At 42.5% G+C, this 25,700-nt stretch overlaps 1 protein-coding gene across 1 annotated transcript in view; it reads right to left on the minus strand.

Moving 5' to 3' along the window:
- Positions 1 to 6,218: 6,218 nt before the first annotated feature.
- ANO8 (anoctamin 8) overlaps positions 6,219 to 25,700 on the minus strand; it is a 64,031-nt gene continuing 44,549 nt past the window's right edge. Inside the window, exons 11-18 of the mRNA XM_015809923.1 lie at positions 23,872 to 23,998; positions 20,692 to 20,747; positions 19,783 to 19,857; positions 15,057 to 15,833; positions 14,535 to 14,726; positions 12,923 to 13,054; positions 9,545 to 9,655; positions 6,219 to 6,887 (exon numbers count right to left, since the gene is read on the minus strand). Of these exons, the coding sequence (XP_015665409.1) occupies positions 6,219 to 6,887; positions 9,545 to 9,655; positions 12,923 to 13,054; positions 14,535 to 14,726; positions 15,057 to 15,833; positions 19,783 to 19,857; positions 20,692 to 20,747; positions 23,872 to 23,998 (2,139 nt within the window). The remainder of the gene's footprint in view (positions 6,888 to 9,544; positions 9,656 to 12,922; positions 13,055 to 14,534; positions 14,727 to 15,056; positions 15,834 to 19,782; positions 19,858 to 20,691; positions 20,748 to 23,871; positions 23,999 to 25,700) is intronic.

Consider the following 25,700-nt stretch of genomic DNA (forward strand, 5'->3'; position numbering starts at 1 on the left):
GCATGAGGCCTGTGGGCTATCTCTTATTTAGGCATTTTCCTGTAGCGGTTAAGGTGCTGGGAAGCTGAGTTCTAATCCCACCTTAGGCATGGGTGACTTTTGGCCAGTCAGTCTCAGATCAATTCACCTCACTGGGTCGTTGTGGGAAAATTGAAGAAAGGTAATTGTATGTTAGCCACCTTATAAAATAATAATGGTGGGATTTAAAAAAATCAAATTGCACCCAGGACTCCGAGCTCTGGTATGTTTTAGCTCTGTTTAAAAATGCATCCTTTTTATGTCGCCCTTTCTCAACAGCTGAAACTCCCTAATTCTTTTAATAGACGTTTTTCACCTTATAATTTTTTTGGGTGTGATAGTTGTAATCGCTGCTAGGTTTTTACAGTGAAAAGCAGCAATTGTTCTCATTGCCAAGTAATAAATTAGCATCATCTTTAATACAGATTGGGGAGGGGGGGGGGAATTCCTAATGAGCCTAGTTCCCATCGTGCACCAAGTCAAATGATGATGTATTTTGATGAATTCTGCAAACTATATTGATGCATTTCAAATTATGCATGTGCAATACTTTGTAATCTAGGAAAAATAATTTGGTTTTAGTGGATTCTGTCCCACTGGAAACTACTCTATTTCTAAATTCTAAATGTAGAAGTAAAAGTAATCTTTTTTACTTAATTTAATTTGATTGGAATTTTATATGTATAAGGACTTCACGTGGTCTGAAAACTCAAGCTGTGCCTTTCTAATATATGGTCAATACGTCAACTTTGTCAGTTATGGCAATATGTGACTGTGGAACTGGAACCCTAGCCTGCCTGATTCATAGCTGTAAGATTACATAGTGTAAAGTCAACAGGAACCTAGTTTCAAATTACAGAGAGAGAACATCAGATTTGGGGTGGCGGGGCAACTCATGACTTCGTTTTCTTGTTTGGTTGTTGTGCATTAATTTAACCTTGCCATAATAGGAGTGGTTTGGTTTTGACTCAACAAAATACATGAACCAGGTTGCTATAGCTGTGTAGACTAATGAAAGGAAAGGGGGGTCAGCTAAACCCAGGTGTCTGTTAAATAGGAATGGAGTTTACGTAGAGTGAACCCAAATGAATGAATAAAGACATGAAGAGTCAGTTTCGGGGCACATAATTCTGGAAGATTTGTCTGTGTGGTTGCTAAAAGTCAACACTTGAGTTTGATAGAACATAATCAAAATGGTGAATCGATTTGTGTCTGTTGCTCCCAAAATCTGACAAATCTCTGATACTGAAGATAGGATTGCTGGATTAGGGCTGTAAACACAGATAACCAGTAGATGATAGCAAAAAAAAATTTTGCAGTTGAAACCTAGAATCTGGCCATATTTTAACAAAATGATCCACGGTGTTACCTCTAGGATCGTCCGTGTACACCTCAACCACTTTTCACAGAACCCATAAAATTCTATGGGTCATCGGACAATTTTTAGGAAACCCTTTAATTAAGGAAATGAACGACAGGCTTGCAAAGTACCAGCTCCAGCAGAAAAGATGGGAAATTTCCTTTGCATGAAGGACTTGCATCCCTCATGTCAACCATTTTGTGAGCAGGCAGCCTCTTCCCCAAAGAGATTTTGTGAGAACACATGCCATATTCTCAAAGTTCAAAATGTACCCTAAAAAAGATCCCTTGCTTAGCCCAAGATATGAAGCCAGATTACTTTTAGCTGGATCAGAGTCACCAAAGGCTATTTTAAGCAGTTGCAAAGTATAACTCCAGTAACACGGAATTAACACATGGTTGTATTTCTAAAAGAGCCAGTTTGGTGCAGTGGCTAAGGACTCTAGGCTAAAAAAATGGGAGACTGTTGTAGTGCCATCTTAGGCACAAAGCGAACTGGGCAATCTTGGGCCCATCACTCTTCTCAGCCCTAAGAAGGAGACAATGGCAAATCACTTCCAAAAATCCTTGCCAAGAAAACTGCAAGGACTACTTCAGGCAGTCACTAGGACTCGGAAGGCACATGCATATGTATATAGATTCACATATATACACATTCTCATATTCTCTGCACACATATAATCAAATTAAACTTCAGGAAACTATTTTTAAAGCCTCCCTGAAGCCTTACTAATGTTAAGGCAGTGGTTGCTTTTACACACGGCACTTAAGCAGTAATGTGGCTTAAGTTTGGCACAGCATTTTTGGTGGACCAGCCAAAAGTGAGTGGCACTTGTAAAGTCACCATTAAATAACGCTCCATATAATAAATAAACCACATTTGATAGGTTTCAGATTAGCCATCCAGTGAGATGGGCCACATATAAATGAAATAAATGATCCCCTCAACCTTTTTATAATGTATCCTCTGTAGCAAAAGTTATCACACAAGGCCCTTGTGTAAAGAAATGCTGAAGAAGTTGCTGGTGTCAGCCCTGCCCTACCCCACTTTTATTCCTTTTGTTGAAATATAATTTTATTGCATTTCTGCCAAATTTACAAAAATATGACAAAAATAACTTAAAAAGAAATTGAGATTCTCCCACCCTCGTCTCCTTGCTCAAGTCAGAGAAATAAATTAGAATGCAGCAAATCAATCAATAAAAAAAACAATAGTCCCCTTTGCTTTCCTCCTGTTAAAAAAAACGAATCCTCTGGTACAGTTAATTACTCAGAAGAGTAAGACATGAAAGAGGCCAGTGCTCTTGTAGGTACTCTGAGATCAATATCTGGGTTGGGCCTGGGGTGCTGCAGAATTTGGGGGGGGGGGCACGAGAGGAGGAGGGGAAGGGAGCCTTCCTGCCCACCTCAAATCCCATCTGGCTTGGGAGGATTCTTGATGCCTTCAAATCGTGCCTTTTTGTGAATTGCCTCTGTTTGGCTAAGGTCTGCTTGGCTGGCATGGCAAAGCTTAATGAGCGCTGGGTCACTGGGAAAAACTGCATTCCGTGGTTAGGCAGTGAAGAAGCAGGAGAATGGATTGGTTATCCCGATGACATCTCGTACTCCAACCATTCAGCAGAATGAAAGTGGCCCATTTTAGCTAGGGAATGAGATGCAGGCAGGCAAGTCCACCAAGAGAAGAGGGCAATCCTTGGTGTCCCAGCTAAGAGCTGCGAGTGGGATTCTCTTCTGCCAACTTGATAGAAGAAGACAGAAAAGCTACGTTGAAAAACCCACACGGGTCCAGGACGGAGTCCAAGCCAGCATACCAGTCTTTCCTCTCATGGCTATTTCCTTGGCATCCAGCAATGGACTTGGTAGCGGCTAGCGTTGTGTTATTGCTCTTGCGAAACAGCTTGAAAGTGATGCCACCACAAAAAAAAGAGAGAGAGAGAGAGAGAGGAAGCTTTGAGCATCAAAGCCATGCAGGTCAGTCCCTTTTTTTGCATTCTGCGTGGGGTGAAAATACAGCTAGGCCAGTAGTTGGCTTCACCATCGGACAAAGGAGTGGTTTGGATGACAAGACATCAGAACTTGCTTATTGTTTTTCCCCCTTTCCCTTGGAGGATTTTAGTGGTCGGGAAATCCTCTGAGGGGTTTTTTTCGGGAGCAGGCCAGCACTTGCTGGAAATCCCTCTCCAACCTGATCACTGCAATGGCTTGTGGGGAGCAAATATATTAGCAAGTCAATTATGTATTGCGGGCGATGGCAAATTGCTCTGGAGAAGGATGGGGGTTGTGTATAGAAGATAAAGAGAAATCCCTTCCAGTTTAGAGTCACTTCTTTTCCGTCCTGCAAAGCGACCGACTCCTTTGGACTAGTAAAGAAAAGACAAAGCAGTTTTCCTTTAATTTGGGGAAGCTGACAAAACTGGAGATGCTGCCGTAGGTCTGTGTTGGGGGTGGGGGGTGGGGGGCAGAGGCCATGTCTGCTAACAAAACTACATTCAAAGATCCTGCAAAGCTGGAAACCAGGAGATACTGCTATTTTTCCGGCTACTACGGGTTCAATTGCTCTTTTTAAGAAAAGGAACAAAACAAGACACAGTAGGGTTTTTTTTTACAGTGATTTGCCTATTAAAAGCAGCTGCCAGATTAAAGGAGGATTTTTTTTCTCTCCCTTCCTATCCAGACCAGTTGTGAGAAATTTAGGCCACAGGGCAAAAGTACAAATACCGGTAGTCACTGCCTGATAAAAAAAGAAAAGTTCCACCCACCCCATTTCCAAAGTGGTAGAAAGTTCCTGAAGGTGATAACTATAGCTATTATCTCCTTGGGGACAAATTAATGGCAAAATTCCATTCTCTCTACTCTCCTCCTATTTATTCGAATATGAATTCTGGATTTTTTTTTATTTTTTTAGCTTAAACTCTTCCCCTCTCAACTCAGCAAGTGGATGCACCTAAATATTTAAAAAGCTAAGCAGTATTAACTTAATACAGTTAATACCGCTAAAGAAATGACCAGGAAATCCTTGGCGTACAGGCTGGACTCCGAATTTGAAAGAAGTATTCCAGAAGGAAGCAACAGCACCAGTCGCAAAGCCAACTGCGTGGATTTCTCAATGAAGTCATTAAAAATTAGCTCAATTTACAAGTAGTCCTTGACTTACGGCCGTTCATTTAACAACCGTTCAGAATTATGATGGCACTGGAAAAAAAAGTGGCTTACGACTAGCCATTGCACTTAGGACTGTTGTGGCATCCTCGCAGTCACTTGTGCACTTGGGAAGTGGCATGGACGATTTGCTTGGTGACCATGGCAAAAGGTGATAAAATAGGGCTTGGCTCACTTAACGACCAGATTCATTTAGTGATGGAATTTCCAATCCCAATTGTGGTCGTAAGTTGAGGACTACCTGCATCTGCTTTCCCCATTAAGCGGCAAATTGAGAAAAATCCCCTTGGCACAGCCTGTCACAAGTCAAGGTCCTTATTGCCAGAAAATAATAATAAAAGTTCCTTCCAAATTAGATTTTATCCCCCATCCCTTTATTTCTTGATTTCTTTATTACTGAGTTTGTAGAAAGAAAATATGCGGTGGATCTTTGTTTCGAGAACTCTTAATAATAACTTGCCCCCGATTCTTTTTCTTTCTTTTTTTTGATCGACCGCGGCAGCTTTTGAATCGTGTCTCCGAAACGTGAAAGTCACCGTGGTGTTTTTTTTTGTTCAGTTTGAGTGCAAGAGATGTCAATCATGCATGGACAATGGTTCCAATCTTACCCCTCCCCTTCCAGTCTCCTCAGCCCCCTGGGCTTTGCTGCCAAGTGAGGCTATTCTTCAAGCAGAAAGGGGGGGTGTTGCGTGGGGACCATCTATGATTTAAATCAGGGGTAGGCAACCTTGGCTCTTTTATGATTCGTGGACTTCAACTCCCAGAATTCCTGAGCCAGCCATGCTGAGGGGAAAGGGAGAGGTTTCCAAGCTGAGCCATGCTGGCTCAGGAATTCTGGGAGTTGAAGTCCACGAGTCATAAAAGAGCCAAGGTTGACTACCCCTGATTTAAATGGAAGGAGGGAAAAGCAATGCAAAGTTTCCTCCCATCAGATTCCAGTATTTGTGGCTCTTAGAAATATTTACACTTAGGGAAAGGCTGCACTAGCTATGGCTGAAATTCTACCTAATACCTGAAGGGGCTCTCGCTCAACAAAACTTCCAGAGGGAAAGTCAAAACACGCCAATGAAGATTAATGATGTTTTTCAAAAGGTTGTGACTTCTTAAACAAGAAATTGCACCAACTTTTTTGCAGTCTTGCCCGTCTGTGTTAAAGACAGAGAAGCACCTGGGAATGTGATCAGTTCTGAATGTGGGCTAAAATTTAGAAAATCCGTTTGAGCTAGGATGCTTTCCTGGCCCAAATAAGGGGAAAGACATGTAACACAACCTGTTTTCAAGGCTAGTGGAAGCGCCCTCTACCCTCTGCTTCGTATCCTTCACTTCTAACTTGCAGTTTGCTGTCCTTATTCTTGGGCGTTCTCAGTTTAAAATCTGACTTAGATCAGGAACCATCAAAAATCAGAACTGAGTCTCCAGGCCCAAACCTCCATCAAAACCTCTCTTGAGTCTCCATCAAAACCTCTCTGGAACCATCTTCAACTTTCTTTTTCTTTCTTTTTTTTCTTTCAAATGTAAATCTCAGCCAGGGTTACCCTGAAATTGCATGGAAAAGGGTTGACAGGCCCAGCAGACCTCTCCCAATTAAAGGCAAGAGGCTGCCCCAATTCTGCTTGAGGAACCAACTAGCAACCCCTGCTTTCCTTTCCACCCCTCCCCAGCTCTCACTCTCAACCAAGAGGTTAGAGTTTGTGGCTCGGCCCCTCCTCCTCCACCACCATTGTTCGGATCTCCAGGTCCTCAGACACCTCCTCATCTGCCAACCCGTTGAGATGTGATCTGCCGGCCAAAGGCTTTTCGCCTGCATCTGCCGAAGGGCCGGGCCGTGGCGGGGAGGATGCCCCATTGCCCCCTTCGGATTTGCTGAAGTTGAACAGTTTGCTGGGGTTGAAAGGCTTAGTGGGTGACTGCACCTTCTCAGTGTTGGCTTCCCGTTTTGTCTCTGGGGACTTAAGGAACTTGAAACTAAGGAAGCCAGGTAGTTTGTTATCAGTACTAGTGGGGGACTGGGGTGAACGGGCCGTCCCAGGGCCAGATGCCCCTGTGCTCCCTGATAAAAACTTGCCCTGTAGAGGGATGATCTGCTTGAGCTTCATAACGTTGTTGGTGGCCAGGAGGGAGCTGGGCCGTTTGGGTTTCTCGGATCCGTGGCTCGACCCTCCTGGACCCTTCCCTTTGGGCTGACTCTTCTCGTGTCCAGGATCCTGCCCGCCACCATTAGCCTTGCCTTCCTCCCGGCTGCTCTCACGTTCTTTCCGGGCGTGATATTCGGCGTGGCGCTGACGCTCCTCTTCCTCCCGTTTACGACGCTGCTGTTGCTGGAAGTGGTGCTGGGCCTGTCGCTCGTGTTTCTGGGGAGGATTAACGACAAAAGAATTAATGATTTATTGCAGCCTCCCACAGCTCCCCCTTTTCTTCCCTGAAGACTCTCTGACCTTTTTGACACCTGTTAAACTCACAGGCAGAGGGCTCTATCACCCTTATTTTTAATACAGGCAGTCCTCGATTTACGGCCACAATTGAGCCCAAAATTTATATTTGCTAAGCAAGATAGTGGTTAAGTGAGTTTTGCCCCATTTTTATGACCTTTCTTGCCACACTTGTGGCAATCACTGCAGTTGTTAAATTAGTAACGTGATTATTAAGTGAAGTTGGCTTCCCCATTGACTTTGCTTGTCACAAGGCCACAAAAACTGGTCACATAACCCGAGACATTGTAAACATCATATATATATTATATATATATATATATGAATGAATCAGTTGCCAAGGTCTGAATTTTGATCACATGACCGGGGGGATGCTACAACAGTTGTAAATGTAAAAAATGGTCATAAGTTACTTTTTCCAGTGCTTTTGTAACTTCAAAAACTCACTAAATGAACTGTTGTAAATCAAGGACTGCCTGTAATAAACTATCATTCCGAAAGACGATCGTTTGGGGCAGAGACACTTGCTCTAAAAAATAGCATGTGCCATCCCATAAGCCGCCATTGTGCTCCATACTTTGCTGCTTGAATTGTTTTTAAAGGTTACATTCCTACATCAAACATAATGATGGATATTTTGCAAATAAGTAAATGGAATTATCTGGGAGTGGGAGCAGCTACCTGCAAAATACCGCAGGGCTGGAAGAGATTCTTTTCATTTGTGACAACTGGGAGATAATATCCCTCTGCATCAAAAGGATCATAGAGGCCCTCCCTTAACTACTCATTGGTAAATGGAGGCTTTAGTACACATTTCCAGTTTCCAGGATTTTTTAAAATATGTATTTTGAGACTCTAGAAAGAGTACAGAGAAGAGCAACAAAGATGATTAGGGGACTGGAGGCTAAAGCATATAAGGAACGGTTGTTGAAATTGGGTATGTCTAGTTTAACGAAGAGAATGACGAGGGGGGACATGATAGCAGTGTTCCAATATCTCAGGGGCTGCCACAAAGAAGAGGGAGTCAAGCTATTCTCCAAAGCACCTGAAGGCAGGAAAAGAAGCAATGGATGGAAATTAACCAAAGAGAGAAGCAACCTAGAACTAAGGATATTTTTTTCTGACAGCTAAAATAATTAATTAGTGGAACAACCTGCCTCCAGAAGCAGTGAATGCTCCAACACTGGAAGTTTTTAAGAAAGGACAGCCATTTGTCCGAAATGGTATAGGGTTACCTGCCTGAGCAGGGGGTTGGATTAGATGACCTCCAAGGTCCCTTCCAACTTTACTATTATTATTATTATTATTATTATTATTATTATTATTATTATTATTATTATTATTATTTTCCTTTCAATAAATCTAGATTCCTTTCCAAGAATCTAGCTTTTTATCATTATTATTTATTTTTTTGAATTTATTAGCTGCCCAACTCCAATGGATTCTGGCCAGCATACAGATAACCCCTTGACTTACAACAGTTCATTTAGTGACTGAAGTTATGATGATACTGGGGAAAAAATGACTTATGACCATTTCTCACACTTTACAACCGTTGCAGCAGCTCCGTGGACACATGATCAAAACTTAGAGGCTTGGCAACTGACTCATATTTATGACGGCTGCAGTGTCCTGGGGTCATGTGATCACCTTTTGTGACCTTCTGCCAAGCAAAGTCAATGGGGAAGCCAGATTCATTTAACAACCATGTTGCTAACTTAAGAACTGCAGTGTTTCACTTAACTGTGGCAAGAAAAGTTGTAAAACGGGGCAAAATTCACTTAACAAATATCTCACTTAGCAACAGGAACTTTGGGCTTGATTGTGGTTGTAGGTCAAGGACTACCTGTACTGAAAAACCGTAACAAAACAGCTTAAAAAAACTTAAAACCAAATGGCCAGCCCGAACTAAAATAATTTTACAGATGACAAAAAACAAACAGGGATCCCAGACAAACCCCAGACCTGGGATTAAAGCTAGGTTTTCAGAGAGATGGGGCAGCTCTTATTACTATGGGATGCTGTTCCAGAGGGTGGAGGTTTCTTGATTGGAAGTCACTGTTGCGGTGGGACAGCAACAATTTGCCCCAAATGCAGTATAAAAGCTCTAAAAAGCCGGGCTTAACCTATCCTTGTATGATAGGCTAGAATTAAGCTTGCAGGTACTCCTTGACTTATGACTGCAGCTGAACCCAAAATTTCTATTGCTAAGACAGTTTAGTGAGTTGTGCTCCACTTTGCAACTTTTTTGCTAAGCCAAATTAGCTAAGTTGCTAAGCCAATCATTGCAGCCTTACATGAATCATGGTTATTAAGCTTCCCCACCCTCCCACCCCTTGACTCTGTCAGAGGTCAGCTGGGAAGGTTACAAATGGTGATCACATGACCCTGGAACACTACAACTGTCATCAATACAACCTAAGTGTGTAAGTGTCAAAACTGGTCATGTCACTACTTTCAGTGCTGTTGTAACATGGAATGGCCACTAAATGAATGGTTGTAAATAGAGGACCACCTGTATTCAAAAAACAAAACCAAATCAAGAACTCAACGTTGTGCATCGCTCTTGTGAGACTCACCTTAAAGGCCTCTCGCCTCTGGTATTCAAGCTTGGCCATCTCTTCTGCAACCCAGGCCGGGATATCAGGAATTGCAACTTGGATAATATATTTGAGCAAAAGGGCAAAATGCTGTGGAGGGAAGAGAGACAGGCTGTAAAGAGTAAGGAAGATGACTTTGACGGAGATGCAGAACAACAGAATAACAGAGTTGGGAAGAGACCTTGGAGGTCTTCTAGTCCAACTCTCTGCTCAAGCACAAGACCCTATACCATTCCAGACATATGGCTGTCCAGTCTCTTCTTAAAAACCTCCAGTGATGAAACACCCACAACTTCTGAAAGCAAGCTGTTCCACTGCTTGATTGTTTTCACTATTAGGAAGTTTCTCCTTAGTTCTAAGTTGCTTCTCTCCTTGATTAGTTTCCATCCATTGCTTCTTTTCCTGCCCTCTGGTGCTTTGGAGAATAGTTTGACTCCCTCTTCTTTGTGGCAACCCCTCAGATATTGGAACACTGCTATCATGTCACCTCTGGTCCTTCTTTTTCACTAGGCTGGACAACGTCCGTCACACAAATGGCAACATAAACTTGCCATAACTTGTCATAGAGACTTGTGAATAAGCCAAGAGTTTTACCTGCTAAAATACATCCCCAAAATTGGGTTTGGCTTATCCAGGGATGGACGTATTCACAACTATATACAGTAATTCTTTTAAAAAGTGCCCGTGTATCTCTGTACCCTGTATGTAATAATGATTAAAAGCTCATCTATGGGTAATCTGACCCTCACATTTTTGACCAAAATACAATTAAAAAAATGTGCCATCCACGGAAAAAATGTGGATAAGCCAATTTTAAACATATTTGTATGTTTTAATCTTTATAATTGGCTTAACTGCACATGATATCGTATTTTGGTTAAAAATGTGAGGTTGGTTTATATGCAAATATGAATGGTAAATTCAGCACAGACAAATCATATTTGGAAGAGGCTTAGACATTTCCCTAATTGACAGGAGTATAAGAAAGGGAGAGAGGTATAGTACCTACATCAGATTTGCAAAATTCTGCTATTTCAGCCAATCTCAATAAAGGAGTTTTAGCCTTCCTTCGGAGCTGATTTCCTGGTCTGGTAGTGGAGTGGACAGAAAGGGCCAGAAAGCAAGTTGTGTTCACACACAACAATACAGAACACCAATAAACGGGTTCTATCAGAAGAAATGTGTTTTTAAGATACTGTTATCAAACTGGAATCAACATTTTTGTTCCATCATATACAAGAGGTGTTTTGTTTTAGTTTTAACCTCATTTGTTTATATGGAAAATTACATAACAAAATGAGCTACAGGAAATAATAAAGTGCACGGGCCCTTACGACAAAGGTCATCAGTACCTGCAGACGCCACGGCCTCTGCTACACTTGTAACCAGATAGTGTCTACATCCCTCAAAATTGCTTAAATGAAAAATTGTGTATGTACTTTTCAAAATGGGCTGAAATCTTGCAAAGTCTCAAACTTGCAAGTTCTCAGACAACAACCCCGACATCTTTTCATTTTTCAGTGTTATCGCTTGAGATCTTATACTAACTCAAAGTCAGACCGCTAAATTCAGATCTGGGCATAATGTGTACTTCTGCAACAGGAAACAGACTGCTATTCAGTCACTTCTAACTCCTCATGATGTAACAAATGTTCCTTCGCCAGGGCTGTTCAGTAATCATTAGACTTTGAGATCTTGTGAGATGAGTCACCAATGATGATATCTAATCTTGCAGTCTTCTCTTGGCTTTTTTCCATTGCCTTCCAGGCTGCCAGACATCAGGATCTTTGCCAATGAGTTGTCTTTGCATGATGCGGTCCAAAATATTCCCAAAGATATATTCAGCTCCCACTTTCCAAGTTTCCTCCTAAGACTTGGCTCGGGTTCCCAGGCCTGGGGTTAGTTAGGATGTTTTGGGGGCTTTTACAATGGAGGTGGAACCCCAGGAGGGAGGGAGGGGGGGCATTCCAGAGGAGTAAGAGGGAACTCAGCCCAGATATTATGTGTGAGAGAAAGAGGATGAAGACAGCCCCTCCCTAATCCAGATAATCCTCGACTTACAACAGTTCATTTAGTGACCATTCAAAGTTACAACCGAATTTTTAAAAAGTGACTTATGACCATTTTTCACACTTACAACCATTGAGGCATCCCCATGGTCACATGATCAAAATTCAGACACTTGGCAACTGACTCATATTTATGACGGTTGCAGCGTCCCAGCATCGTATGATCACCTTTTGTGACTTTCTGACAAGCAAAGACAAAGGGGGAGCCAGATTCATTTAACAACCCTGTTATTAACTTAACAACTGCAGTGACTCACTTAACAACCGTGGCAAGAAAGGTCGTAAAATGGGGCAAAATTGCGACTGTCTCACTTAGCGACAGAAACTTTGGGCTCAATTGCAGTTGTAAGTTGAGGAATACCTGTAGTGTTGAAGTCTGGAGTGCATAATCATTATTAAGATAATAAATTATTAAGATAATAAAATAAGTGCAACTGTTGTTCCGGGCTTTAATCCAGCAACATATTTATTTAAAAGATTTATATGGCTGCCCGTCTTACACAACTCTGTGCAGCTTACAACAACCGTGAATAACCAATAAATAAAACAATCATAAAAAAACAACAAAATGAACAAAAACCTGGCATTGTAATCATGACCTATCAGTGCTCCTTCTAATTATCAGCTGTTCTTTCTCAGTAGTTGGATAAATATGAAATATATACAGTAGAAGAGAGAGCTTAGGAAGTCCACCAAAGGAATAATATAATTAGTCCTCGACTTACTACCACAATTGAGTTCAAAATTTCTGTTGCAAAGCAAGACAGTTATTAAGTGAGTTTTGCCCCAATTTTACGACCTTTCTTGCTGCAGTTGTTAAGTGAATCACTGCAGTTGTTCAGTTAGCGACACGATTGTCAAGGGTTTCCCCACTGACTGTGCTTGTCAGAAGGTTGCAAAAGGGGACCCTGAGACTGCGACCGTCATAAATATGAGTCAGTTGCCAGTGCACCTAAAAAAAAAATGGGACTTCCATTACATGGTGGCAGCCTCCATCCAGACTTTTGTTGGCTCAGGAATTCTGGGAGTTGAAGTCCAGGAGTTGTAAAGTTCCCATAGTTGCCCATCCCTGCTGTATAGACTCTTCTATTGTCCATGAGGACGATGCATCGGTCGCAAGTGTGAAAAAACAGTCATAAGTCACTTTTTTTTCAGCGCCATTGTTAACTTCGAACGGTTGCTAAACAAATGGTTGTAAGTCGAGGACTATACACAGAGGAGGAGGAGGAGGAGGAGGAGGAGGAGGAGGAGGAGGAGGAGGAGGAGGAGGAGGAGATCGCAGTCTTACCTCTAGCACCACCACAGATATTATAGCACCTTCCGGACTCAGCCAAGGAAAAAGACGCTGCAGCTGCCCACACTGGCCAATCAGGTAACAGTTCACCACAATCGCCAAGACGCCCATGGCCTCCATCACTTTCTGCAGGGGAGGAAGGGGGGGGGGGGGGAGAAAGGCCTTTTTAAAAAAATGAGGCACTTTCAGGGACCAACTTCAGAAGAATCATTCTCTTTTTTTAGCAACTTGAAAGGCTGCATAATACACAGGTAGTCCTCCACTTACAGTAGCTCATTTAGTGACTGTTCGAAATTCGAAGTCACTGCAGCATCCCCATGGTCACGTGATCCGTTGCTTGGCAACCAATTCCTATTTATGATGGGTCCAGTGTCTTGGGATCATGGGATCCCCTTTTGACAAACAAAATCAACGGGGGAAGCTAGATTCACGTAATAACCATGTTACTTAACGACTGCAGTGGTTCGTTTAACGACTGTCGCAAGAAAGGTTGTAAAATAGGGCAAAATTCACTCAACAGCTGTCTCACTTAGGAACATAAATTTTGGGCTCAGTTGCGGTCGTAAGTCGAGGACTATCCATACAGTGTAACGGAAGCAAACTTGAGGGAAGCCGTAGAGTGACAGGCAAAACGAGATGTCCTTCAATCAATATGTAGTTACGGGACTCGTATGATATGGCAATGGCTACCAAGCCAGTGATTTTCACCAAGAGGGGAAAAAAAAAAATTCATTTGTGGAAGAGTAGCAGTGAGCTGTCAATTAATGGCTTTTAGGTAACTAAATAAAGCTTTCACAATCAGGTGCAATTTACCTCAGAATACAGTTAGTTTACAAACACAATTGAGACCAGAACTTTGGTTGTTAGGCAATGTTATTAAGTGACTCATCACGTGACCGCATAAGAATGTCATGACTTTTTGCCAGTGTTGTTAAGCAAATTGTGCAGCTGTTAAGTGAATCCAGCTTTCCCCATTGGCTTGCTTATTGGAAACCAGCTGGAAAGATTACAAATGGGGATCACGAGACCCTGGGACACTGCAGCTCCAAACGCTGCTAGCCAGCTGGCACAAAGCTAGTTTGCCCCTATGATGCACCATGGATAGCCTTGCATGTGTGAACTAGTAAGGCTGCCAGAACTACCCTGTGGTAAAAAACACTGTAACCTTCCCTGGCTATGTACACCATATGTTAAACCCTGCCCCCCAACAACCTGCAGCTGTTATAAATTCAGGCTGGTTGCCAAGCATCCGAATCATGTTACCATGGGGGTGCTACAATGGTGCAGTGTGACCACCATTGTAACTTCAAATTGTTCCTAAATGAATGGTCATAAATTGAGGACTATCTGTATCAGTTTGTCCATGGCCAAGAACGGAGGGACTATTGCCTTCATGAAAGTTGGAACAGAACAGAACAACAGAGTTGGAAGGGACCTTGGAGGTCTTCTACTCCAACCCTCTGCTGAAGCAGGAGACCCTCTACTATTTCAGACAAATGTCTGTCCAATCTCTTCTTTAAAAGCCTCCAGTGATGGAGCACCCATAACATCCGAAGGCAAGCCGTTCCACTGGTTAATTGCAGCCACATGAAAAATCCAGGCTTACCTGCCACTCTCCAATGCTTTCCACCCGCTGCCCAAAGGGCCGTTGGAGCCCCGTACACAACTTGAAGGCATCGCTCCGGATCTCAATGATATTGTTGATCAGGGCACACAGTGCAGCCAAGGGAAAAGACGACGAGAAGAGGACCACGTAGCCAAATTGGATGAACATCTCCTGGTAATCTTGAAAAGTGTCCTGGGTTGGGACAGGATCAAAATGTCGGGATGTCTCGTGTGTGCATGTGCAAGAGAGAACTACAAAGCCCATGCAGCACCTTCCTCATTTGTTCTTTTCTAAACTTCTTTTATTCTGAAGTTTAGCACTTGGTGTCTGAAGCTGCCTTGTTTTCTTTTGCAGGAAGGAGCTCCAAAGATAGCAAAAACGAGTAACTTTCAGAACTCACCATCTTTCATAGTGGATAGTTTTTTTTTAAAGGTCCAAATACCAATTAATTAAACAGACTAATTAATCAATAGTCACACGAATGGCCTGCTTGCCTATTAGAGAAGCACATTTGGGTCTTACCTCATATTTTTTCATGCAGCTCTCCACTTCGGCTTGGGCAAGCTGCGTGGTGTAGTTCTCCTCTGGTGGATCGATCCATGAGGACCTGGCATGTCTTCGATTCTCATAACCATCTTCCTCTTCTTCTTCTTCTTCTTCTTCTTCCTCCCCTTCTGTGAGGTTCTTGCCCACCCGTGCCCTCCGAGTCCGCATAATAACAGCTGGCTCCTTAGCTTCTGGTAGGGTCTTAAACGGGCTCTCTGAGGCTTCGTCACTCTCATCATCATCTTCACACAGCTCAAAGACCGAGGACGGGTCCATCCCTTTCTCCACCATGGTGGGACTACCTTCTTCCAGGAAGCTCATGTCCTCTAAGCTGGGATCCCCCGTCTTGCGGTCAGCCTTTTCAATAAAGCTCACTTTTTTCAGCTTCAACCCACAGTCAATGATGCTCTCATCTTCTGAGTCTGATTCCTTCTTCTCCTCTTCCTCTTCTTCAGGCACGCCGCACCCCCCATTGAGGCATTTCTTCTCCCCTTTGGCGGCCCCCTCTGGGGCCTCGTGGACCTCTGGCCTGTGGCCCGCCGGCGAGTCACCATGCCTGGGGTGCCGAGGGTTGGTGCCATACGATGTGGTGAATGTGTACTTCTGGGTCAGCAGGCGGAAGAGGGTATGGGTCACCTCCCGAAGGTTTTGCATACTGAAGTCACCATGCTTGAACTTGCTGTATAAGTGGGGCTGTGAGACTTCCTTAATATTCTGCAAGAACTGGCGGGTGATGAGGAGTGTAGCCAGCATCTGAAAGAGGCAGGAGGGAAGAGTAAGGCATCCAGGTATTAGCCCTTCAGGACAGACAAGACTAGGAAGCAAAAGTCATGCAGCTCAATACTACTTTTTTTCATGAGGTTATGGTAACAGAATCTTACAAGTCTGGATGCATTTAACCCCTCCCTTTATCTTATAGAATACAGAATAGAGTTGGAAGGGACCTTGGAGGTCTTCTAGTCCAAGCCCCTGCTCAGGCAGGAAACCCAATACCATTTCAGACAAATGGCTGTCCAATCTCTTTTTAAAAGCTCTAGTGTTGGAGCACCCAAAACGTCTGGAAGCAATTTGTTCCACTGATTGTTTTCACTGTCAGGAAATTTCTTTTTAGTTCTAGGTTGTTTCTCTCCTTGATTAGTTTCCACCCATTGCTTCTTGACCTGCCTTTGGGTGCTTTGGAAAATAGGTTGACCCCCTTTTCTTTGGGGCACCCTCTTAGATATTGGAAGATTGCTATCATGTCACCCCTATCCTTCTTTTCATTAAACTGGACATACCCAATTCCTGCAACTGTTCATTATGTTTTGGCCTCCAGTCCCCTAATCATCTTTGTTCTTCTCTGCACTCTTTCTAGAGTCTCAATATCTTTTTTTTATATCGTGGCGACCAATGCTGGATGCGGTATTCCAAGTGTGGTCTTACCAAGGTATTATAAAGAGGTATTAACATTTTATCTTCATGAGAACTAGGGAGGGTCTTATCTGAGAAGACTTTTCAGAGTACAGTTTCACCCTGGATTCAGCTTTCTTTTATCTGACAGTTGTCTTAGTAGCTGCTCTTCCTCTTGTTCACAATATTATTCCCTCTGCCCCTCATACCTGGGGAGAGTTGTGAGATAGTCAATCAGCTGGACACACTGAAACATCTATTTTGGCCGATGAAGTAGGACAAGGTGCTCCCTGCCTGTCATTCTCAGCCAGTTATACCTTAGTAACAACAGCTACTCACCTCTGGAATTGAACCATCCAATACATTTATAGGTCATCCTAAAAATATTATTTTAAGGGGAACCTCAATCCTCGACTACGTAGAGAGCAAGAGCCTCCAAATCCTTTTTGTTCTAGAGGACACATTTCAGATTTTGAGAGGATGTTGTGGGTATGCTCACAAAATGGTTGTTGTGATGGTCAGGATGAATCATAAAGTATCAGAAGTCATAAACACTGAAGTTGGCCTCCATTCTTTAGTTTACTCTTTACTATCTTAGCTTATATTAACTTTCACTTTTGCCTGATTAGATGAGCTCACTTCCAACAAAGCTGTGACAGCTCACCAATTTCTCAGTTGTGAGAAAGTTTGCTTTGTAATTGGGGTCTCTATAGAATAGGGGTCTTCAAACTTGGCTCTTTTATGACTTGTGGACTTCCACTCCCAGAATTCCTCAGCCAGTGTGCCTGGCTGAGGAATTCTGGGAGTTGAAGTCCACAAGTCATAAAAGGGCCAAGTTTGAAGACCCCTGCTATAGATATATTCTACAGGAAGCCCTTATAAGCAGTCAGTTAGTGACTGTTTGAAGTTACAACGGACCCCCCAAAAGTACTTACAACCTGGTTCTGAAGTTTTGATGACCAGGCTCCCTCCACAGCCACATGACTGTATTTCGGACATGCGGTCACCGGCCCACATTTATGGCCATTTACAGTGTTCTGCAGTCATGTGACCACAGTTTACAACATTTTTGCTGAAAGCTGGAGTTTACGTCCAGTTTTCAGCAAAAATGCCTCACAGCAAACGATGGAGTTTGTGTAACACCACGGATTCACTTAACAACTGCCATAAAAAAGGTCATACAATTGGGTGGACATTGGCAGGTTTTTCCTAATGGTAAAAACTGGTCAACAATGGAACAAACAAGGATGGATGGCCTTGGGGTTAATGTAGTGATTGGACAAGATCCGTGTTTCTCAACCTTGGCAACATGTTAGCTGAGGGATTCTGGGAATTGAAGTCTATACATCTTAAAGTTGTCAAGATCAAGAAAATTTGAAGTAGATCTTAAGACCCCTCCAGCCCTTTCATTCTATAATTCTAAGCTTCAACAGCAAAAAAAAAAAAAGTCAAAATAATGCATTTGTGAGAAATAGGCAAACTTTTATAAATTATTTAGACCTTAACTTGACTTGCCTCTTAAAAAGTAACCATTTAAATAGATTAACATCATATGCTGATGTTATTTCTCTAGTTTCCTTTCATCTAAGTATCTAGCTGAGATTGTTTGCTGATGTAAATCTATCATCATCATCATCATCATCATCACCATCATCACCATCATCATCGGGCATAATTTGGAGAAAAAAAGCTAAGTTATATAGTTTACCATTAAGAAAGAAGTACCGGTATAAGCAATTTTTTTTATGAGAAGGGTACAAGGGTCTGAAGCTACATTTCTAAGTCCGCACTATCTGGATATAATAAAAAATAAAGCAAGAGCTTAAATAAGAGGAACTAGATGGAAGTCCTAGGATACTAATTTAGCTGAAACCAACCTGTCTTTAAAATGTCAAAATTAATCTAATATTAAGCGTGCAGTTGTTTGCAAATTTAGGAACTATTTTTCTTGCCAAAATGTGTTATTATAAACCTACAATCTTGATCTTAATTCCTATGGTTTGGAAACAAACTAAGTTTCTGCTACCAGAAAGTGGTCATAAGACTGTAGCCTGCTATATGTGATTTCTTCTCTAAGGGTGTTTAAGTCTTAGGATGGAGCAGCATTTTGGATTGAAGCCAAAAAGATACACTAGAACAGCGGTTCTCAACCTATGGGTCGCGACCCCATTTGGGGTCGATTGACTATTTCACGGGGGTCGCCAAGCAAGGCTGTCCGCCATTTTTTTCCCCTTTTCCGGCGGGTGCCTTACCTCCCTTGAGCTGGGCCAGCTGGTGGTCGGCCTGCTCCGTCTCTGCCGCTTGCCAGCTACGCCTCTGCCGGCGCAGGGAGCGGAACCACGCATGTGCAGTGCTCCCGGGCACTTACGACCGGTTGGGTAGTCCTCGACTTATGGCCGGGTTAGTCCTCGACTTACGACCGGTTGGGGGTCGCGGCATTAAAAAGGTTGAGAACCACTGCTCTAGAAGTGCAACTCTTTGAACCAAACACATTTTCCCCAGTATCCTATTTCTCTGCAAAGGACAACAACACCATTCTGCCAAAAATCAGAATTTCTTGAAGGCGTTGTAGGCAGGTGAGCACTCAATTACTTCAAAACTCTTTTTGCTTTCCATTCTGAAAGCCTGTTGAGCCCCCCATGCTGGTTTCATCATTTTTTACCAGTCTTAAGTAAATCTTGGTCAGAGCTGTTAACTGCAAAACGTCTCTTTCTTTTGCTAATGGGAAAGCAAGTCTTCTTACAATGCATCGGACCAAATAAATGGGATTGCAGCTCGGGTTCTGCAGCCTGCTTATTCCTCCTCACCCCCCACCCCTTCCATATACCCTCCATCGTCAGGATCCTACTTTGGAGATGCCCAGATGCCAGCAAAAACTCAGCAAACCCTTAAAGGAGATGAGATAGAGGTGAAGTTGGAGAGTGATGGAGGGAAGGACCGCGTCTTTAAGCTGACGCACAAGGCTTTGCAAGAGAGAAAAGATGAGCAGGAGCTGTGGAGGGCAATACGGACAAGACAGAGAGACAAAGAGAGAGAGAAAAAAACCATGAAAAATTAAAAGAACCCATTAAAAAAAGGAAGAAAGGAAGAAAACCATGTTAGGAATGGATTCAAAGTGGCTGATAGTCCTTGGCTTTCTGGGATGCACCTTTTTTGAATGCCCCGGGGACATTTTTGGACGTAAACGTATCCTGATAAAAATGGCATATTTACCTTTGACCAACACTGTTACTGGTTGGAATGGAGCCCAGTGCAATTTACCCCCTTCCCATTTTCCCTTGGCTGTGATCTCCCACATTCACGAATGCCATACCTCCTTGAGGCGCTCCATGTCTTTGAGGTAGAATCCAATGTAGAAAAGACTTAGGTATGAATTTACAAATTGAAACTGTTTGGAGAAGAGAGAGAGAGAGAGAAGCCATGAGAGAGAGAATTGATGTAACAAGATTAAGACTGTCTCATTGTTTGTCTCTAAGTTTGGGCAATTTACGGAGGGGCTATAGCTGAATCGTTTTAACAAAAACAGTCCTGCTGAAATCAAAACAAAATGACCTTCATTGAGAATCAACAGTCCAGATAAAGGAAGAGAAAGTGTGCATTTTTGCACACCCCATCACGACCAACATTTGGGTGGATCAGTGTGATTAGCAGCATTAAATAGAAGCATTACAGATAGCCATTGAGTCACGACCGTCATGGAGCTACAATGTGACAGGACTAAAGTAAGTTGGTTACATGATTTTATGAACTTATTGGCATCAGTCCTTAAGTAAACATGGTGGTCATTAAGCAAACACAGTGGTCATTAAGTGAACCCATGGTTTGCTATGGCCCAATCTTGTCAAAAAACAAAGGGCTATATTTTTTTTTGTAAAATATCCTGCAAACTGCCATCTATGTGGCCTATTTGCCAAGCACCTGAAGTCTGAACATGTGACCCTGGGGGGCGAGGAGCTGACCATCAGAATGTCAAGTCTGGGTCACAAGTATCTCCCCAATAGGTCCAGCGGAAATTCAAATGGTCACTAAGCAACCAGTTGTAAGTTGAAGACTAAATCTAATCTCGCCAACGGAGAGACTTTCTCGCCAAAGGCTCACCAAAGAAAATCGAAGCCATCAAAACTAATAGGCCCCTGTCTGGAGAAACTCATCCTGTTAGATTTTTTGAGACTGTGACCTACTTTTAGAACTGAAACAGAAGTTTCAAAAAGGCTCGACTTACCAGGACCATTTTGATGATGAGGTGTTTTTCGTAGGCACTCTGCAAGCGGTAATTTTCTGCCAGGAAAAGGAATGAGGAGGAGGTGAGGAGGTAAAACATGGCAGTTTGGAATTAGGTGGGTCTTTTCTACAACCAGAATAAACTGACTTCTTGTCAGGGCCCCCAATCCTTCTTGTTTTCCATGCTTATGTGCTCCTGTTTTGGGGCATGCCATTCTGCTGGGGGAAGGGGGGGAATTTGCTTTCGCTTGGGATAACTTTTGCTTTCTACCTTTCCTCTCCTGCCTCTATCCACTTGAGAAAGGAATGTGTCTCCCTTATCAGGGAGACAGTTACAGAGAAAGGAAACTGGAGAAGACCTTGAGATGCCCGGCAACTGTACCGGTCACCCATACATCGTGCCAGCTGAGGATTGGCTGAATTTCAAATGGACATTATGACTCTGGTGGGAGGAGGAATATTGCTGGTTTAACTATACCAGGGGTAGGCAACCTTGGCTCTTTTATGACTCGTGGACTTCAACTCCCAGAATTCCTGAGCCAGCCATGCTGAGGGGAAAGGGAGAGGTTTCCAAGCTGAGCCATGCTAGCTCAGGAATTCTGGGAGTTGAAGTCCACGAGTCATCAAAGAGCCAAGGTTGCCTACCCTTGAACTATACCATTTAAGCAGGATTTTCCCCAGACCTCGCCTTGACTTCCCTACAGTCACTAACCCCTAATAAAAGTTTCTTTTTGAGACAATGCCTGTTTCAAGAGTTCTGCTTTCTTGAGTGGTTAGCTGAGGCGGGTCCTTACACTTCTCAGTGGCAGTGGTAAGCCTAACCAGAAGTCACTGCAGTAAGATGGGTGATCAATAAATATGATAAACAATCAATCAAACAAACCTCTTTGGGTACCATGTGTCAACAATTTAATGAATATTGGTATTCCTGGCAAACATTCTCTGAGTAGTAACCATCTTTTTTATATATCTGATGATATATGTTATGGCTGAGAATTTGATACAGGCTATTATCTGCTGTCTATGCCATGGAGTCTAGAGACTGATTGTCGATTAGTTGGCATTTAGTGGAGGCACAGGAATGACACTTGACAGGTATGGCCAGACTTGCCAGATCAGATCCAAGTGGACTCATCTGGTACCATGTCTTATATCAGGCAAGTGCTGGTGAGAAGCTAAGAAGAAGTACATAAAGTGAGGGTCCATCCCAGCTTAACCGTAGCTTCGGGTACTTTTGTTGCAATGCTTCTCTATGAACTAAAGATGCTTTTTCCAAAAGGCAACTGGACTGTCTTGGGTTTTCTTCCTTTGAAAATGTTTCACTTCTCATCCAAGAAACTTCTCCAGTTCCGGTGAAGTCCTGGTGAACTGAAGAAGCTTCTTGGATGAGAAGTAAAATGTTTTGAAAGGAGAAAACCGAGAAAGTTCAGTTGCCTTTCGGAAAAAAACACTGCTGGGGCAACCATAACTTGGATGGTTGAGAATCTCCATAGACCAGGGGTCTTCAAACTTGGCCCTTTTATGACTTGTGGACTTCAACTGCCAGAATTCCTCAGCCAGGCACGCGTGCCTGGCTGAGGAATTCTGGCAGTTGAAGTCCACAAGTCATAAAAGGGCCAAGTTTGAAGACCCCTGCCATAGACAAATGCTTCTCTCAAGAATGAAAGCAAATATACATATCCCAGGATGATGTTGCAATCCAGGTTGGTCATCGGGACCAGAGATTTACTCTTCCGAGTTTTGGGACTCGTGCTGGAGCCCATCTCCAGGGAACATCTCTCTACTGGAATATGTGCTAAATACGATGCACAGACTAGCCCAAAGCACGTATTCCAGTAGAGAGACGTTCCCTGGATATGGGCTCCAGCACGAGTCCCAAAGCTCGGAAGAGTAACTCTCTGGTCCCAGTTACCAACCCGGATTCGATCTTGCAAATGCTTCTCTCTCTTTCATAACTGATGTCTCAGCATTCTATGAAAAAAACTACAAGCCAGAAACCAAAACTTCACTTTTTTTCCAAGAAGCAGATTTTCAAAGCACTTGATTATGACCATCATCAGTTATTGTAAGTTTTAAAATAACACAAACATGGCAATCAAACTGCTGAAAATAATTCCTATTGCTATACCTCTAAAACCAAGGAGTGTTTTGCCAGAGTGAGAGCAATTTTCCCCGCAAACAAAAAATATATCAAAATGAGGAGTTGGTGGGGAGAGATAATAATAATAATAATAATAATAATAATAATAATAATAATAATAATAATAATAATAATAATAATAATAATAATAATAATAATAATAATAATAATAATAGTAGTAAAGTTGGAAGGGACCTTGGAGGTCATCTAGTCCAACCCCCTGCTCAGGCAGGAAACCCTATACCATTTCGGACAAATGGCTGTCCAGTCTCTTCTTAAAAACTTCCAGTGTTGGAGCATTCACCGCTTCTGGAGGCAGGTTGTTCCACTGGTTAATTGTTCTAACTGTCAGGAAGTTTCTCCTTAGTTCTANCTCGTCCTTCTCTTCATTAAACTAGACATACCCAATTCCAGCAGCCGTTCCTTATATGCTTTAGCCTCCAGTCCCCTAATCATCTTTGTTGCTCTTCTCTGTACTCTTTCTAAAGTCTCAACATCTTTTTTACATCGCGGTGACCAAAACTGGATGCAGTATTCCAAGTGTGGCCTTACCAAGGCATTGTAAAGTGGTAGCATGCAAAACCTTGTTTTATTTTGGTTCGTAAGCCCACTTCTGAGGTTGTCCCAGTCCTAGATTTTAGGGAAGTACTGCTAGGATGCTCAGCATCCTTGGTTCACAGCATTCAGCTGGAAACTAGCTATGTTGTTCTGTCTCTGCTCTTCTTTCTCTTGTGGGCCTTTCACTGATTTAGCTAGGGAAGTTCCTCCCAGCATCTAGAACAGTGTTTCTCAACCTTAGCAATTTCAGGATGTGTGGACTTCAACTCTCAGAATTCCCCAGCCAGCGAACTGGCTAGGGAATTCTGGGAGTTTAAGTCCACAGATCTTAAAGTTGCCAAGTTGAGAAACGATGATCTGGACTGCTTCTAGAAATTCCCAGATTCTGTGCATCTCTTGGGTTGGACACAATTAAAAAGTTTCCTCTGATCCATTTAAGGTTAGTTTTCTTTGGATCAGAAGATGTGCATTGTGGATATTTACCCATGTCATTTAACCAGTAGGCAATTTTTCTGTAGACTTCATCGCAGACGGTGACGATGACGGCCAGCATGATTTTGGGCAAGAAGCGAACAAGGCGCGGCAGTTCCTTGATGCTCAGCACAAATTCCTGATCAAGGTGGAGGAAGAAACAAATTGGAGAGCCAGGGTTACATCACATTGGTAAAGACAAATGGCTTTTCGTAAGGGCAGACGCTCCTTATTTCTACCAATTCCTATTAATTATTTCTATGCTATGAATTTAAGCATTTTCCAAAACAACAACAACCCTAAGCTAATATGACCATCAACAAAGTTGCCTACAGATAGTCCTTATTTACAAACATTCGTTTAGCAATCATTCACAGTTACACTGAAAAAAGTGACTTATATCTGGTCCTCACACTTATGACCATTACAGTACGGTCACGGGATCAAACTTCAAGTGCTTGGCAACCAGCATGTATTTATGATGATTACAGCATCCCAGGGCCCTGTGATCCCCATTTATGACCTCCCCACCTAGCTTCAAACAATCAAAGTTAATGGGGACAGTTGGATTCATTTAACGATCACCTGATTCGCTTAATAACTGCAGTGATTCACTTCATAACCATTGCAAAAATGGTAGTAAAATTGAGTGAGACTTACAGTATTTATTAGCTGACTTGCTTAACAACAGAAATTCTGGTCCCAGTTGTGGTCATAAGTCAAGGATTACCTCTATTATCTATCTATCTATCTATCTATCTATCTATCTATCTATCTATCTATCTATCTATCTACCTACCTACCTACCTATCATCGTTCCATTCATTCATTCAATTTACATTTCTCTATTTCAATCAAGACTTCTAGCTGGTTAACAAAACACATTTAAAACATTGCCAATAAACTGTATAAAAATAATATCTGTGATAAAGTAATAATAGAAGTCAGTCAATATCAATCAATAACTCAATTACTAGCACATATCCACCAGATTAATCCTGTCATTCAATTAGTAACCTAATTAACTCAGATGGCATCAGCTCAATCTAAAAATGCTCCACAAAAGGGCTCAGTTTAAGTGTTTTCCTAAATGTCAGCAGGATGGAGGCAAGTCGAATATCCACAGGGGCTGTTCCAAAGAATGAATCCACCTTCTAGCTTCAGCAACTCTTACTTCCCAAACATAGTGCTTTTCCTAAGATGTGCAGGCCATATCTGAACCACTGCAATTGAATGATGTGAATTGCACCTTTAGGGATCCTTTACGGCAGTGTTTGTCAACCTTGGCACCTTTAAGATCTATGGACTTCAACTCCCAGAATTCCCCAGCCAGCTCTGCTAGGAAAGAAATTCTGGGAGTCCACACATCTGCTTTAAATATGTGTTGTCTCAAAGCATCAATTTGTTAGGATAGTAATATGGTACCCAGCTGTGGTTGCTATCCAGATCAGCAGCATCCTCAATGGGGAAACAATGGAAGAACCACAGCTAAGTTAAGAGAAATTAAGTGTTCTACTATTCTGGTTTATCAGTTGCATTGCATGGGATATTTTAGCCCTTGCTATTCAGTACTGACATAATATTCATGGCCAAATAGTGATATATTATCTAAATTTACGTTGCAGCCTTGGCTAGCTAATAAAATGCATTATCCTCATTGATAGTAGTGGTTGGGAGAATATTCTGAGGATGATGATTGGCTGATGAGCAGCCAATGGCATTATTTCCCACCCTCCTCCACAAGATATGATGCTACCCCCCTCTCAGGACTAACAATGACTGAGTAATTAAACTGAGTAAGATGTAAAATGAATCTTCTCTGAAAGTGCAGGAAGCATTGT

This window comes from Protobothrops mucrosquamatus, unplaced genomic scaffold (genome assembly GCF_001527695.2).
Source record: "Protobothrops mucrosquamatus isolate PMUCROS unplaced genomic scaffold, P.Mucros_1.0 scaffold6, whole genome shotgun sequence".
Taxonomy (NCBI): Eukaryota; Metazoa; Chordata; class Lepidosauria; order Squamata; family Viperidae; genus Protobothrops; species Protobothrops mucrosquamatus.